Genomic DNA, 18,104 nt, shown 5'->3' with positions numbered 1-18,104 from the left:
CTCGTCCTATTGCTTCTACTCCCGACCTAACGAGCTCTTTCATCACTATTCGTCTTATTTTGCAGATGGATGCAAAGGAAATTGAAGTAGAAGCTGTGGTGGACTCTGGGGCTTGTGGATGTTTCATGAATAAGACTTTTGCTCTATGTAATAATATTTCTTTATGTTCTAAGTCACAACCTTTAAATATTAAGATGGTGGATGGTACCCTAATTTCTTCAGGTTCTTACTTGAGACTTCCTTGCTAAATGTTACTATTTCTTACAGTCACAAGGAGTTAATAAAATTTGATGTGATGGAATCTCTGCTCTTCCCTGTGATCCTTGGTCTCTCGTGGTTAAAGATTCTTAGCCCTCTGATTGATTGGCATCAAAAAACTGTAGTTTTTAAATCTAATTTTTGTAAATAGAATTGTTTTTCATCTCGGTCACCGGTTAATCTAGCTCTTCTGGACGATGAGAGACTTCAACTGATTCCTCAGGCATATAATAATGACCTCGGTGTGTTCAATAAGAAAGGAGCAGACTTCCTTCCTCCACACTGGGAGTAAGATTGTCCCATGGACTTACTTCCAGGGGCCACCATTCCCTTTGGCAGAATTTACCCTTTATCTGAACCCAAACTTCATACCTTAAAGAATTAGATAGACGAGAATCTCGAGAAGGGGTTTATTAGACCGTCTACGTCTCCTACCGGTGCTGGAATATTTTTCATTAAAAAGAATGATCTTACTTTAAGACCATGTATCAATTATTGGGAATTAAATAAAATTACCATTAAAAATCGGTATCCGCTTCCTCTTGTTCCAGAACTATTTCAGAGGCTCAGCCATGCCAAGATCTTTCCTAAGTTGGACCTTCGGGGAGCTTACAACCTCATTCGGATTTGCGAGGGGGATGAATGGAAAACCGCTTTTCATTCTCAGTTTGGGCATTTCGAATACACGATAATGCCCTTTGATCTTTGCAATGCTCCAGCAACATTCCAACATTTTGAGCTCTTTGACGAGTATGTCATTGTTTATCTGAATGATATTTTAATTTTTTCTAAGGCTTCACATCAGAAGCATGTTAAAGAAGTACTCTCTCGACTTTGAAAACATCATTTGTATTCTAAGGCCTCTAAATGTGAATTTGAGAAATTGTCCATTGAATTTCTGGGGTTTGTGGTTGCAACTGATGGTTTTCCAATGGATCAAAAGAAAGTGGAAGCTATCCTTAAGTGTATATGTATAAAGATTTGTTGGCTTTGCGATCTTTTATAAAAAATTCAAAAAACATGTTTCAGCTATTACTAAACCTATTACGGATCTTACTAGTAAAAAGATTACTTTTTTTGGTCCCTAGCTGCTCAAGAAGCGTTTGAAAAACTTAAAGCCTTGTCTGCCTCTGCTCCTATTTTAATTCATCCTGACTCATCTAGACCGTATATTTTGGAAGTGGATGCCTCCGAAGATGACATTGGAGCAATTCTTTCGCAAAGGGCTGGTATCAAAGATATTATACATCCTATCACATTTTACTCTAAAAAGCTTTTGCGACTTCTGCCTGACTTTAGACCTTGCTGATTTCTGGATTACTGACTCTCGGCCTGGATTTGCATAAACTCTGCCTGCCTCGACTTTTGCTTGTTAAACAACTACGCCTTATTCTTTTGCCTCGGATTAAGACATTTCTCGGACTGACCCTCTCCTGCCCCAGTTGCCTGCCGTGACTCTTCACATGTTTGTGCTCCGCTACCAGGTAATCAATACACCATTCCTCTGTCTGCTCCTGTTCACTACCTTTATTTTCTCTTTTTGTTTCCCGTTTACCTTTTTTTTTTTTTTCCTGTTTACCCTCCTGTTCTCTATAACCCTCTTTGATGCCTCCACCTTCTAATAAGCTTTATCTCCTCTCTACCAGCAATCTTTTCTCCCCTTTTACCTTCCATATGCTCTTTTTACTTGAACTTTTTTTATTTGCATGCAGAACTGGGAAGCAGATTACAATAAACAAGTTCCACAATTCAAAATTCTTGCATCCACTCTGAGGGGATGCTATTTCACAAATATTAAGAACTGGAGGGATGGGTGGAATCCCTCACCATTTCCAGCACTGCTGAGCACTCCAGACACATACCCCCCCCCCCATATATATTGGATATGAAGCAGCAATCCTTCTAATCATGGTGTTTTCATGCTTGCCTGACCCTAGGGAAGTCTGACACGCAAAGACGCACATTTAAGAAAAAAAAAAACACACACACACCAGGCTTTGGAAATCCATCCTCCATTAAATAATTCCTCCACCCCGGCAACAAGCAAATAGGGAAGGCACCAGACAAAACATGGAAACCAAGACTTTTGTTGTCAATGTTTCCTGAGCCCCCAGAGACATCTTCCGCTTTTCATATGGGGCATGTAGAAGCCCTCTAGTGGTGTCTCCATGCCTGCTGACCCAAGGAAAGTGCTACACATTGGGGCACATTCATTAAAGTACGATTGAATCCGAATACAAAAAAATAGTATTTTTTCTAAGTTTTCGTACTGTGCGTATTTTTTGCGACTTTTTTGTACCTTGCGACAATTTGCTCGACAATCTGTGCGACAAAATTGTATTTGTTGCGCCGAGTACAAAGGTTTCGGATTCATTAAAGCTTTGTTATCGTGACTTTCCTTGGGCCAGGTTGGAGCTACAGAGTGCCATTGAGTCCTATGGGAGGCTTCCAAAATCATGCACTGAAGGTTTAAAGTCAAAAAAGGTTTTCCCGCCGTATATAGTAACATAGTAACATAGTAACATAGTAAGTTGGGTTGAAAAAAGACATACGTCCATCAAGTTCAACCATAATGCCTATACCTAACCTGCCTAACTACAAGTTGATCCAGAGGAAGGCAAAAAACCCCATCTGAAGCCTCTCTAATTTGCCTCAGAGGGGAAAAAATTCCTTCCTGACTCCAAGATGGCAATCGGACCAGTCCCTGTATCAACTTGTACTAAGAGCTATCTCCCATAACCGTGTATTCCCTCACTTGCTAAGAATCCATCCAGCCCCTTCTTAAAGCTATATAATGTATCAGCCAGTACGACTGATTCGGGGAGGGAATTCCACAACTTCACAGCTCTCACTGTAAAAAATCCTTTCCGAATATTTAAATGGAACCTCCCTTCTTCTAAACGGAGTGGGTGCCCTCGTGTCCGTTGGAAGGACCTACTGGTAAATAAAACATTAGAGAGGTTATTATATGATCCCCTTATATATTTATACATAGTTATCATGTCACCTCTTAAGCGCCTCTTCTCCAGTGTAAACAGACCCAACTTGGCCAGTCTTTCTTCATAACCGAGACTTTCCATACCCTTTACCAGCTTAGTTGCCCTTCTCTGGACCCTCTCTAGCTCAATAATGTCCCGTTTGAGCACTGGAGACCAAAACTGAACAGCATATTCTAGATGGGGCCTTACCAGTGCTCTGTAAAGGGGAAGAATAACCCCCTCCTCCCGTGAATCTATACCCCTTTTAATACAGCTCAGAACCTTGTTTGCCCTTGCAGCTGCTGCCTGGCATTGCTTGCTACAGCCAAGTTTATTATCTACAAGGACTCCAAGATCCTTCTCCATTATGGATTTGCCTAGTGCAGTCCCATTAAGGTTATACGGGGCTTGCATATTTTTACATCCCAGGTGCATGACCTTACATTTATCCACATTAAATCTCATCTGCCACTTAGCTGCCCAGATTGCCAGTTGGTCAAGATCCTGCTGCAGGGATGTCACATCCTGGATAGAATTGACTGGTCTGCAGAGTTTTGTGTCATCTGCAAACACTGATACATTACTCATAATACCCTCCCCTAAGTCATTTATGAACAAATTAAACAAAAGTGGACCCAGTACAGAACCCTGAGGGACCCCACTGAGAACCTTACTCCAAGTAGAGAATGTGCCATTAACAACCACCCTCTGTACCCGATCCTGTAGCCAGTTTTCTATCCATGTGCAAACGACTTCACTAAGACCAATAGACCTTAGCTTAGAAAGCAGTCGTTATGATATTATCGTGACTATTACGATTTTTTCGTAAGCATATTCGTGACATTTCCGATCGTCAGAAATGATCGCATCTGATCCGAATTTTACCCATTTTGGGATTCAAACTTGTACTTTGATGAATCTGCCCCATAGGACTGCCAAATGGTATTTCACCAGTGGAGCCAGTAATATAGCAGCCCAGGCTGGCACAGCAGTGTATTTGCCAGTAAAATTATAATTTCCACCCCAGTCATTCTGCCCCTGGCTAGCCACAATTTCCCTTTAACCCCTGACTACTAGCCCAATCCGCTCTCTGTAATAACGCAAGTTTTAAAGTATAGCTCAGCCCTTCCTGGTCCTATCACGCCCCCTTTTTTTATCCAGACCTTTTACCCTGCTGGCTTCTACTCCTTGGTAGACGCTGACAACACTAAACACCCGCACTTTTTTTTTTTTAATTGGATTGAGGGTTTTTTGCATATTTACAACAAACACATATGCACACGTGTCATGCTATGTACTTCGTTCTTTATTGTTCTTCACTGATAGCATTTTTTACGTGAAATTGCACAACGATTCAAGCGGAATTAAAAAAAAACTCATGTTTTCTTATTTAGTTTTACTAAACAAAAGTTCCTTTAGTCTGTTGTAAAAAATAGGCGCACATTAACTCAAAAGTCCAACTACAACATGGCTACATCCGCCCAGGCGCCCCTCGAGGAAAAGGCGTAGCCAAAACGAAAGTGGGAGTGATATTTTCTCGTCCAAACAACTTACGCGCTTTTGGCGTTTGTAAGCGCACACTGGTGACGTTTTGGGGGTCGCACCATAAGCGCGTGGTTTCACCGGCGTACCATGGAGAGAAAAGGTGAGGGAGTAATAAGGGGTTCTATGATTATAGACGGATCATGTAATATAAAACTAAGACAGACTGACTTACAAGCCATGTATTACTAGTGAGTGGTTGCGGTTTTAAATGTATGCGAATAGCAAGTGTAAAGCTGTGAACGTTTCTTTATATTATCTTGCAATTCTTATTGAGAATAATACCATTTGTATGGAAGTGTTTTGCAATTCCTTTTAGCATATCAAGACTTTGTTTTATTACTGTACTTGATAACTTAAAGGAACAGTTCAGTGTAAAAATGAAACTGGGTAAAAGACTGCACAAAAGAAAAAAATATTTGTAATATAGTTAGGCAAAAGCAGATGTCTTAACATAATAGCCAGAATTCTACTTCCTGCTTTCAACCCTCTAACCTCTTAGTTAGTGAGTGACTTTAGGGTGGGCCACATGGGACATAACTGTTTAGTTAGTTTGTGAGCACACAGGACAGATTAAATACAAACCTTACATTTATCAACATTAAAAATCCCCAGGCTTAGTGGCAGATGATATTCAGTTTTTCTAGATCTTGCTGCAAGGATGGATACATCTTGGAAAAATTAATTTACCTGCATAGTTTTGCATGAAATGCAAGAACTAAGTCACTAATAAATAAAAGTGCACTCAATACAAAACCCTGCAGGACCACACTAAGAACAATACTCCAAGCTGTTTTTCAAAACGCATCAGTTAATACAGCTTCTGCAGCAGAAGCCTTGAAATCCATTTTTCAAAACACAATTTTTTTTTTATATTTCAATTTGAAATTTCCCATGGGGCTATAGCCATATTCTTTATTTCCCAGGGTGCCAAAGCCATGTGCCTGTGATCTGATAAACTTTAGTCACACTTTACTGCTGAGCTGCAAGTTGGAGTGATATCACCCCCTTCCCAGCAGCCAATCAGCAGAACAATGGGAAGTTAGCAAGATAGCAGCTCCCAGTAGATATCAGAATACCACTCAATAGTAAGAAATCCAAGTCCGGCTTGCTACTTCTCCAGTTACATGGGAGGGTTTTTCCTACCTATCAGTTCTAATGTGTAGCACTGGCTCTTTCTGAAAACTCAGGCACAATGCACTGTGAAATATTAGCTTTGTAAACTGTGTTTACAGACAATGGTTTTCAGAAGTATTCTCAAACTTGTGCAGTCATTTTCAGTACATAATCCTGTATGTTTTTAATGCAGTGCTGCCCGAAGATATAATATTGGCTTCTGGCCTTGTCCTTGCACACACAGATTTCTCTAATAATATTATGCACTGTAGGTAATGATATCTTTGCAGTTTTACATATTATTCTTAATTTGTTGCAATATTTGCCCAAGCAGTGATTTGTGGAGTGGTGTATCTCTCCTATCTTTATTTTCAAAGGCCCACCCTCTCTGGGATGCTCTTTTTATCTTTACATAACTTTACTAGACTTTAGTTGCTCCTGTCCCAATTTGTTTTTAAGGGCCGTGGCAAATCTCCGTTGTCGCAGGCGACTTATCTCCCAAATATGACATCCCACCGGCGAGAATGTAAATAGCTGGTGAGATGGCATACACGGTGCGGCAATTTACCGAAATCGCAGAAGTTGCTGTGAGAGGCGATTTCGGCACCGCGTATGCCATCCCACCGGCAACATACATTCTAGCCGGTGGGATGGCATTATGGGGAGATTAGTTGCGCGCCGACTAATCTACCCGTCTCTCATGGCCCTTAAGCATTGCTGGCATCATATTAGAATTGAGCATATATTTGATAAGTTTATTTAGTGCTATTTGCAATTACATTTAGGGTTTAAATGATCTGTAACTCATTCCATTCTTTTTCATTTTTTTAATATTTTTTTAGGGTTATGTCCAAATTTATGTACTGAAGTAAATTTAGATTGTTAATTTTAGCTATCCTAAATTGTATAGTCTTTGTTGACCCAGTGTATATTTGCTTTTTGCAGCAAATAAATGAGATAATATAGTCACTTTTGCTCCAGGAGTTGTAATACTTGCAATGCCGGCTCCCCTACACATCCAGAGAATTCAGCCAGCAGGAAGTGGGAGAGATGGGTGTGGCTAGTAGGGTTTGGGGGGGAATTTCTCAATAAATCAGTCCGAAGTACAACCTTTTTAATCACAATCCTTCTATATTTAAAGGAGTATAACGCAGTGGTACATTTTTAAATTTTTTTTTTTTGTAATTTAAATTTTAGAAATTTATAGAAAGAAAAAAGGCAAACAACATCGACAATATACAGAATAGCTATTTTTCATCTTAAATGAAGTGTGGGCTTATTACATAGTGAATTTGTATGCATTCACTTTTTCTTCTTTTGTGATTGTTACTCTTTTCTGTTGAGCTCTGTTTAAACAGTCAGAGTTTGTATGTTAGATCAGGGGTAGGGAACCTATGGCTCGGTAGCCAGATGTAGCTCTTTTGATGGCTGCATCTGGCTTGCTGCCAAATCTTTAATAAAAAAATTAACGGGGACGTGGCCTGCGCTTGGCGGATAGAAGACGTGTTCTAAGCCTTAGAACACGTCTTCTATCCGCCGTGCGCAGGCCACGCCCTCCTCCGCATCCCATCCACATCCGGTATCCTTGGGACCCACCCTACCTTGCCCTGCAGCATCCGCGGCCAAACATATTGTATGGCTCTCACGGAATTACATTTTAAAATATGTGGTGTTTATGGCTCTCTCAGCCAAAAAGGTTCCCGACCCCTGTGTTAGATAGAGTAAAGGTGGAAAGATAGGGTTGGTAGAGGAAAGGAAGACACAGAGGGATGGGGTAAGGTTGGGGTTTACCGGTTTCCAGATTGTTTCTGACATTTTTAATTTTAACATGTCTCCTTTAACAAACTGACTTCCCAAAACAAAGTGAAGTATTTCCTTTTACATATACTGTCAAATTGTGTGACGCATACAGCCACATTTTAGCAATTCCAATGACATCATATTTCTCATCCAGTTCCATTACCTCCAGCTCTCCCTTTTTATCATTGTCTTGCATCTATAAACAAACGCATGCAAGCTTGTATCAGCTTTTATAAAAACTTCTGGTCCTCCTGTGACATAACTTACCTCCATACAAATTTCCACCCCAATTTCCCTTTCTATGGCCAAATTCTCTTCTTGCACACTTCTACCTTTCACAGAATTGGTCGCTGCTCCCTCCCCCCTTCAACTTTTCTCTTTCCCAAAACAGCAGAACCATTATCAGTGAGGTGCAGCTTATCGCTGGCAAATATCACTCCAGTACTGTAAAAACCCGAATCCCTAGACTAAACTTACACTGTAACATCCCTAAGACCCCTCTGCTTTATTAATGTAGAATATGACAAAGGTAATAATTACTTTAGAAGTCTTTCTCTTCAGCTTTTCATGTAGTTTTTGAAGATTTCCACCTTCTTCTAAAGAACCAATGTGTACCAAAAACGTCTTGGTCTATATATATATATATATATATATATATATATATATATATATATATATATATATATATATATATATATACATATATACATACATATACAGAAGAGATGACGGCACTCTCAGGAGTTTTCGCAAAGGAGTCAAAGTTTCAGAAGAAATGAGCTGAAGATCTTTATTTGTCCGACGTTTCAGTTCCCACTGGAATTTTCATCAGCATTTGCGTTGGCTCAGTCTGAAACAATCTTTATGTGTCATAGGCAGATCTTTGTTATTATTACAGGTACAGGTATGGGATCCGTTATTCAGAAACCCGTTATCCAGAAAGTTCCGAATTACAGAAAGGCATAGACACCATTATAAGCAAATAATTTTAATTTTGAAAAATGATCCTTTTTCTCTCTAATAATAAAACCGTACCTTGTACCCAAACTAAGATATAATTAATCCTTATTGGGGGCAAAACAAGCCTATTGGATTTGTTAAATATTTAAATGGTTTTTAACAGACTTAAGTTATAGAGATCCAAATTATGGAAAGATCCCTTATCCGGAAAACCCCAGGTCCCGAGCATTCTGGATAACAGGTCCCATACCTGTACAACACATATTTATAAAGTGCCAGCATATCCCATGGCGCTGTACAACAAATGGGTGTAGACATTAAACAAATAGATTACGTATAAAAATACAATGTATACAAAAGTGTTTTCCATTCCTACAGATTTATTTGGTTTTAGGCCATATCATTGTGCAGGGCAGTCATGTTCTTCCACTCCCATTTCTGTAAACAAATTCATTATGGATCTTGCTTTATGTACAGGAAGGAGCCTACCCCAATCTGTTGCTGCATAGGAGACCGCAGCATCTTCTCTACTGATTTTAGTTAGTAGAGGAGCACCCAAACACCACCCCTTCTGTTTCCCTTTTACTTTATTGGTATTGACAAGATAATCTGAAGAGTATCACTACTGATGGTGTTAGGCAGTTATTTTGTCTTCTTTACCAGCTGAAATATGCCTGTTAAAAATGCCCGTTAAAAGTGCAAGCTGCTTAACATTAGTAAATGCAATGCAATCTGAATTTATATTAGGTATTTTTTTCATGTTCTCCTCAATAGTGCTTGCCTTACAAGCTCGGAAAAAGCGGACAAAAGCAAAGAAAGTACCTAAAAAGTAAGCACGTGAAAACCTTTTTTTGTTAGATTTTTTTGGGCATATTATACTTTAATCATTTATTTTACATTTAATGTCATATACAACTTTGATACTATGCAACACTTTACTATAGGTAGGAGAACAGTGCATTGCAAATTAATAGTGAAGTGAATGTGCACTGAAAAATGTTTTTCTTTGTAGGTACAAGTGATGGGCAGATAATGATACCAATTAAAAAAATTTAAGGGCCAGTAACATAAAAAATGAAAGTGTTTTATATGCCTTTTAATATAATGTAGTGTTTCCCATGAGGGGCAAAAATAGGCCAATAACCTTTCATGGCTCTCTATACGACTATAGAACGAAAGCCTTTATTATATAAAATAAAGGCCAATAAATAGTTTATTTATAGGTGCTCAATCAACAAATACAAGTTTTAAATATGAAAACCATTTGGGCACTCTTTGACATCACTGGCCCATTAATTATGTGGGATAAGAATTCTTTTTTTAAGAATTGGGGTTTTTTTTTGTACTATATAAATAATAATAAAACATTTATATCCAATAGACAAGAGGCCACTCAGCATGCCTCTGTTCGGGAAACTGAGGGGGTCTTACCGGAGGAAGATGAAGAGGAGATTTTGGGATCTGATGATGATGAACAAGAAGATCCTAATGATTACTGCAAAGGTTTGTGGGCAGTGAGTAAATATAGCAGTTGCGGGAAACACTTTGAAAGTAATTTCCTTTTAGGTTTATTTTTAGCTGTAAATTTAGAAAATAGTGTATATTTTCATTTTATGTACAGCAGAGCAGTGGAACTCCTATCTCTGAGTTATGCTGCCTTCAGAATAAACACATGCAAAATGGGAAAATATACCTAAGAATTCTACCATTTATTATAACAGCCCACTGTCCTGGGACTTTAGGAATTACTGAGTTTAATGAAAGCACTGCTACTGTATCTGCTTGTTGGGGATCTTCTAAGGCGGTGACTAGGGGAAATTTGATAAATGCTATAACTTCTGCTCGCCAAATTTTAGGCACCCCCCCCCCCCCCAGTGACTGTAATAACTTACCTAATACCGGTGATTCTGTCAACCCTTCTGCACTACTTTTCTTCTTCTCAACTTTTAAGGTTATTGTGGCATTATTGTTGGGGTCCATTTAAATGCTGGGTAGTAAAACATTTATTTTTGAAAGTAGAGCTGCTTTCATAAGTAAGTTGTTCTAAACTACTGTGTCACAAAAGGAACCACATTGAGGTGCTTTTTAATATGCATAATCGTTGCCACCAATTAGATTGTACCGCACTCAGCAAAACCCCTAGAATATCCCTGTCCCCAAATTTTTTTTTTTTTTTGTACTTGTAGTACTGTTTTGCTGCCTCCAGGGCAAGCCTGGCTTTAGAAGCTTTATTATAACATTTTACTTTATACAGAAAAAGGCAAAGAATGTGAGGGTATAAGTCTTTGAGTAAGCTAAAATAAAAATTGTTTAGATTGTAGTGTGTAAATTCTACTTTGGGTAAATTTTTGGCGCATTCTGTAATCCGTATACTTACACACCAGGAAAAAAACCCAGTATGCTGTGCATTTGTTAAACAAATTTTAGATTCATAGTAGGTCATTTTCATTAACACTTGGGGACACCAAGTCCAAGACACACTATCTGTAGGAGTATATGAAAGACTATAAGGGGCAGATTCATCAAAGTACAAGTTCGAATCCCGAAATGGGTAAAATTTGGATCAGATACGATAATTGTAATAGACACGATAATATCGTATTGACGATCTGAAAGTCACAAAAACTCCAATGCACTCTGCAGCTCCAACTTGGCCCAAGGAAAGTCACGATAATGAAGCTTTAATTTCGTACTCGGCGTGACAAATATGATTTTGTCTTGCAAATTGTCTCAAAGTACTAAGAAGTTGTGCTAATTAATGAAAAAGTTGCAAAAAAATACGCACAGTACAAAAACCTAGAAAAAATACGATTTTTTTGTAATCGGAAACAATCGTACTTTGATAAATGTGGCATGGCATCCCCAAGTTGACATTTGATCTAAGCAATGTAATCTGTTATGTCCATAGTCACAAACACGGCTTGTCTTTAGGCTTCTGCTAAACATATTTATCTGGTGTAATTCGATCCAGGTCAAGTCTTCTCGTGTGTAAGATTATTGGGAAAGTGAACATTTCTGATGCCATCTTTAGCATTCAAATAATTGTCAACTTCCCTGCCAATCAGCTAAATAGCTGTTTCTGCAGCATGAGCAGAGGTGGGTGGTATAAAAGTACTTTGGCTTTTTATTAAAGGACATGTAAAGCCTACATTTGCCTACAGTGTATATCAGTTGGGCACGTCTCACCCACCCAAATGGCATCATTTGTACTGCATTTATCCCCTCCGTTTGCTAGCACCATCACATTTTTTTAAAGCAAATAGCAGCTTTCAACTTGTGGCCATTTTTCCTCTGATACATAATCAGTTACCTTTAAATTTGCAAGCAATATACACACAGAGACCCTTATTCAGCATACATTTCATCAAGAATACAGGCTCAAACAGGCAGAACTGTCTTTGATAAAAGTTCTGCTTTGTTTGAGCACTGTAATGGTAAAGCTGAGCTCAGGAGAAAAAAAATTAAGCAGACAGCTAGAACTGAGTTTCTATGGGAACCAGCAATGCCATCTCTTTACTGGCTAGACTGGAGGGCATGTTTAGTAATCTGAGCTTAAAACAACTGAGCATGTCTGGCAAGCCAGGAATCAAAGCTAAATTCCCAAAAGGAGGGGGCGGGGCGAGTGGGTTACAGGAGGAGAAGGAAATCTAAGTGATTGAGGAGATGTTGCAGCCTTACTAATAACCTCTGGATAACCAGTGTGGCAGGTATTGAAAGGTTTCAAAGAGGCTGTTCACTGATTACATTTTTGTGTGTGGGGTTTTATCTAAAAACCCCACTGTATGGCTCCTATCACCTTCCAGTGTGGATTTCTTGTTGGCAAAAAAATACTTTCTCATTATATTTTCATAATCATTATACATCTGCATGCAGTGAGAAAGTGTGTAGTTTTAGTGGCAAGGCAACAACTTGCAGAAGATTTTAATTGGTAACTTTTCATATTCTGGCATTGTTACATAATCTCCCAATGTCATTTTACTGCTCCTGAGGTATCCACGTGTGGGGTTTCCACACCTTTGTTTTGAAGTAACATAGTAAGTTAGGTTGAAAAAAGACGTAGGTCCATCATGTTAAACCAAAATGCCTATATATAACCTCCCTAACTTCTAGTTGATCCAGAGGAAGGCAAAAAACCCCATCTAAAGCCATCCTAATTTGCCGCAGAGGGGAAAAAATTCCTTCCTGACTCCAAGATGGCAATCGGACCAGTCCCTGGATCAACTTGTACTAAGAGCTATCGGCCATAATCCTGTATTCCCTCACTTGCTAAGAATCCATCCAGCCCCTTCTTAAAGCTATATAATGTATCAGCCAGCAAGACTGATTCGGGAGGGAATTCCACACCTTCACAGCTCTAAAAAAAAAAAACCTTTCCGAATATTTAAATGGAACCTCCCTTCTTTCCACACCTTTGTTTCCACAGTTTGTTGCTGGTCACGGTCCCTGAATACACCCTGGAGACCTGGGGTCCAGCAAGAAGAGTAATCTTCTGCATCAAGCATAAACTTGCTGTGCTTGTGATGTCTGTCAGTCTTGTAAAGGTGCTTATAGAATCATCTTGTTTGGCTTTCAAAGACCCCAGTTCCTATGGGTTGCACTCTCACCTAGCAGTTGCTCAGCCCTTTTAACCTGTTCAGACAGTGAACTTAACTTGTTCTCTTACCATTTAATGGTAACGGTCATAATATCTTGGTAATGTATATTCAACAAACGGGTATTATCCAGAATGCTCTGAATTACAGAAAGGCCATTTTCCTTAGACTCCATTATAAGCAAATAATTTCTATGTTTATGAAATGATTTCCTGTCTCTGTAATAACAAACAGTACATTGTACTTGATCTTAACTAAGATATAATTAATTCTTATAGGAGGCAAAACAATCTTACTGGGTTTAACTAATGCTTAAATGATTAAAGTGATCCAAATTATAGAAAGATACCTTATCCAGAAAGCCCCAGGTCCCAAGTATTCTGAATAATAGGTACCTTACCTGTACCAGTATATTTGCGGCAATACTCCAAATTTTCTGAGAATACAACTGGGTTTTAAATGCCCTCATAAACTATAAAAAATGTTTGAGTTTCAACCCTCTCTGCAGGGTGCATCTGGCCCAGAGGACTGCTACTGTTACATACAGATGACACACAAAAGAAAGTGTCTTCTGTTGCAGTCACAAATTAAGTATAATATTGATGTGAAACTGCCACAAATATAGTTTTTGCCAAAAGCATTAGTTATCTCTTTTTTTTTTTTTTTTTGCATAGACAGGTATGGCACCCATTATCCAGAAATTTACTTGACATTTTCTGCAATAAACAATACCTTGTATTTGATCCTAACTAAGATATACAGTAATTAATCCTTATCGGTGGCAAAACTATCCTATTGGGTTTATTTAAGGTTTAAATGATTTTTTAGCAGACTTAAGCTATGGAGATCCAAAATACAAAAAGATCCCTTATCCGGAAAACGCCAGATCCCCAGCATTCTGTATAACAGGTCCCATACCTGTAGTAGGTCAATTTCACTATTTTTCAGCTCTAGAAATTCTCTGGAATAGTGTTGGATAGACTAAAGTTTTTGAGGTGGGAATAATTCTAATTATTGCCAACTGTTCCTAAATACAGAAGCAAGTATCCTATTGTTAGTGTTTCTGCAATTTACTGAAAACGATTTATGGTAAGTATACATTGTGGGTGGTTTTCTTGTATGTCACACTAAAGCCCCACCCTACATATGTTTGCCTATCCATTTTACCAGGCAAAACGTGCCTGCTCCTTATACATAATTTAATGACACACACCCACACTTCCTTTTCACAGCTCTAAGCTTTGATTTTCAGATTCTTTTGTCAGCTGTCCCCTAGTATTTTACAAGACAAGTTCTACAAACCAGTTACAACTTTTATTTTAGAGTTTATCAACTTTGCAACCCTTTTTGTAGCATAAATGTTCCTGAGTGGGGGCTTTACAAATATTATAAATACTTTTGGGCGTGTTTCTACAGTGGGTGTTTTTTTTTTTTTTTTTGTCATTTTTGTGATTTATTAATCTATTTCAGGTGGGTATCATCACGTGAAGATCGGAGATCTGTTCTGTGGCAGATATCATGTGATCAGGAAGCTAGGATGGGGTCATTTCTCTACAGTGTGGTTATCCCGGGACCTCCAGTAAGAGCAGGGGTACTGTTAAAATGGGGCAGGGAGGTAATGCATTTGTTTTGGGATTTTTTTTAATGTCGTCCTAGAGCAACCTACATAAAGGAGAACTAGAGTTTAAATCATTGGGGGGGATGGGGTACCAAATGTAAGCCCCCCCCCCAGTGGTTATAATCAGTATATACCCCAGGCTGGTGCCCTGGCCTCAGTTTTTCTGTAGAAGCTGTTTGGTGTGATCTTTTTCCTTTATCATCTTATCTGGGGACAGAGGCAGGCATGTGTGTAGTAGCATTAAAAAGGCAGATTCTCATGACTTAGTTCAGCTTTGACTCTACTGTGCATGCCCAGATCTTTACAAAAAGACAACTGAAGAAGCTAAAGAAGATGGTGACAAGGATCTTGTACAGAAATACCCTGGGCCTGTGCAGTTTTTAGCAGACAGGAGCACAGCCCAAGGTATTAGGTAAGGTATTGCCGAGGGGGATCACCCCAGTGATCTAAATATTAGTTCTCCTTTAAAGGGAATCTTATCATAAAAATGGATTGGTATAAACTTAATTCTGATGTATAGTCTTCTGAGCACATTGCAGTTTACATTCATGTTCTATTCTGGTACTTTCCGATATTTCAGAATAGTTTTAGACTGCTATTACAGTCAGACAGGCTCAACAGCAACCTATCTTCAGTTAACCCTAGGTTTGCTGACTCTCAAGTGAGCCTAAAGCCAAGTATTAGCAGTCAAAAATGCAAAAATCTTAGTTTACTATTTTAGGAGTTTCTAATTGGAATTTCTAAAGTGGTCAGAGAAGCATTATAAGTAAGTTTGCATCAATTGCTATTTTGAGTTTAGAACCTCTAAGAAATTTCTTAGAACTAACTTCAAAAACTTAAATAACTATATGTTCTGCAACCTTATGACAATGGTGCACAGCAAAAATTTCCACAACAAGTGGAGTATGGAGAATTATAACATCTTGGGTTTCGTTTCTGTATACTTTTACATACATACTTGGCAAAAAAATGTAAAGACACATACCTTTCATTTAACTTTTACTGACCATTTCTGCAGGTGATAATTTTGATGGAGGATGATGACTTGACTGTCAAAAGGGATGCTGTTATGTGATGGCTGGCAACCTTTTTGCATTGTCTCACACTAGCACTTTTCTCCTGTGCCCTCTGTTACCTCAGTGGAGCTATCTGCAAGCAATTAGGAAAAAGTTAATTTTTGACAGACTTTAGTGCTACAACTGAGCACCAAAATGTTAAAAATCTGGAGTCATACTCAAGAATATTTCAGTACTTCTAAACCTTCTCTTGCCCTTAAAGATCTTTCATAATTTGGGCAAAATTTAGTCTATACTGTAAAAACAATGCCTGTAAGTATAACTGTATAACTTTATTTATAAAGCACCACAGGGGTACGCAGAGCTGTACAATCTTACAAAATTGCACAAAGGGAGGACAAGTGTTATAGTAAATACAATAAATAATACACACAATATATAATACACAGGGAGTAGGTGCCATGTGGTATGAGACGCGGTAGGAAGAAGGTCCCTGCCCCGTAGAGCAATCTTAAGTGTGTAATTATTTAGAGCTTGCACACAGCTAGTCTTCAAAATAGGTTTGCCATTTTGGGTTAAAATGTGCAGGAGAATAGCTGTAGCATGCATGACTCAAAGAGTGCCCTTTGGCAGGCAGGGATTCGGTTATTAGAAAGGTACACAGAGTATTCCGTCTGAAGGAACCGACTTAGTTTGACTGGTGCTGTTGTTCAACATGTGTAGTGGGCAGATTATTGGAAGGGGTTGGGAAGACTCAGTGGCTGTGGTACAGGTTAAGTTCAGGGAAGCGGTGAGTACTTAAAAATTGCTTATAGAAAAGTTTTAGGTGAATGACTCCTGTATACATATCTCAGAGGTATTACCCATGCAGCACGTAAAATGTACAACATTTCAGCCCTATTTCTTTAGTTAGGCTTTAGTTCTACATAGTAACACAGTAAGTTGGGTTGAAAAAAGACATACGTCCATCACATTCAACTATAATGCCTATATATACCTGCCTAACTTCTAGTTGATCCAGAGGAAAGCAAAAAACCCCATCTGAAGCCTCTCTAATTTGCCTCAGAGGGGAAAAAAATCCTTCCTGACTCCAAGATGGCAATTGGACCAGTCCCTGGATCAACTTGTACTAAGAGCTATCTTCCCATAACCCTGTATTCCCTCACTTGCTAAGAATCCATCCAGCCCCTTCTTAAAGCTATATAATGTATCAGCCAGCATGACTGATTCGGGGAGAGAATTCCACAACTTCACAGCTCTCACAGTAAAAAAACCTTGACGAATATTTAAATGGAAATGGAGTGTGTTTGTTGGAAGGACCTACTGGTAAATAAAACATTAGAAAGGTTATTATATGATCCCCTTATATATTTATACATAGCTATCATGTCACCTCTTAAGCGCCTCTTCTCCAGTGTAAACAAACCGAACTTGGCCAGTCTTTCTTCATAACTGAGACTTTCCATACCCTTTACCAGCTTAGTTGCCCTTCTCTGGACCCTCTCTAACTCAATAATGTCCCGTTTGAGCACTGGAGACCAAAACTGAACAGCATATTCTACATGGGGCCTTACCAGCGCTAAAGGGGAAGAATAACCCCCTCCTCCTGTGAATCTATGCCCCTTTTAATACAGCTCAAAACCTTGTTTGCCCTTGCAGCTGCTGCCTGGCATTGCTTGCTACAGCCAAGTTTATTATCTACAAGGACTCCATGGTCCTTCTCCATTATGGATTTGCCTAGTGCAGTCCCATTAAGGGTATAAGTGGCTTGCATATTTTTACATCCCAGGTGCATGACCTTACATTTATCCACATTAAATCTCATCTGCCACTTAGCTGCCCAGATTGCTAGTCAGTCAAGATCCTGCTGCAAGGATGCCACATCCTGGATAGAATTGACTGGTCGGCAGAGTTTTGTGTCATCTGCAAACATTGATACATTGCTTGTAATACCCTCCCCTAAGTCATTTATGAAAAAGTTAAACAAAAGTGGACCCAGTACAGAACTCTGAGGGACCCCACTGAGAACCTTATTCCAAGTAGAGAATGTACCATTAACAACCAAGTACATAATTTTGTATATGATCCCTTAACAAGCCTTCAAATAACTTGCCCACCACGGATGTCAAATTTACAGGCCTATAATTTCCAGGCGGAGATCTTACTCCCTATTTAAATATAGGAATGACATTCGCCTTCTTCCAATCCCTAGGTACCATACCTG

At 38.9% G+C, this 18,104-nt stretch overlaps 1 protein-coding gene across 1 annotated transcript in view; it reads left to right on the top strand.

Moving 5' to 3' along the window:
• Positions 1–4,846: 4,846 nt before the first annotated feature.
• srpk1 (SRSF protein kinase 1) overlaps positions 4,847–18,104 on the top strand; it is a 77,587-nt gene continuing 64,329 nt past the window's right edge. The window contains exons 1-4 of the mRNA NM_001017351.2: positions 4,847–4,881; positions 9,429–9,483; positions 10,036–10,157; positions 14,717–14,825. Of these exons, the coding sequence (NP_001017351.1) occupies positions 4,869–4,881; positions 9,429–9,483; positions 10,036–10,157; positions 14,717–14,825 (299 nt within the window). The 5' untranslated portion in view covers positions 4,847–4,868. The remainder of the gene's footprint in view (positions 4,882–9,428; positions 9,484–10,035; positions 10,158–14,716; positions 14,826–18,104) is intronic.

The sequence above is a fragment of the Xenopus tropicalis genome, chromosome 2 (genome assembly GCF_000004195.4).
Source record: "Xenopus tropicalis strain Nigerian chromosome 2, UCB_Xtro_10.0, whole genome shotgun sequence".
In the NCBI taxonomy this organism is placed as follows: Eukaryota; Metazoa; Chordata; class Amphibia; order Anura; family Pipidae; genus Xenopus; species Xenopus tropicalis.
This window is presented reverse-complemented; position numbering and strand designations above follow the sequence as displayed.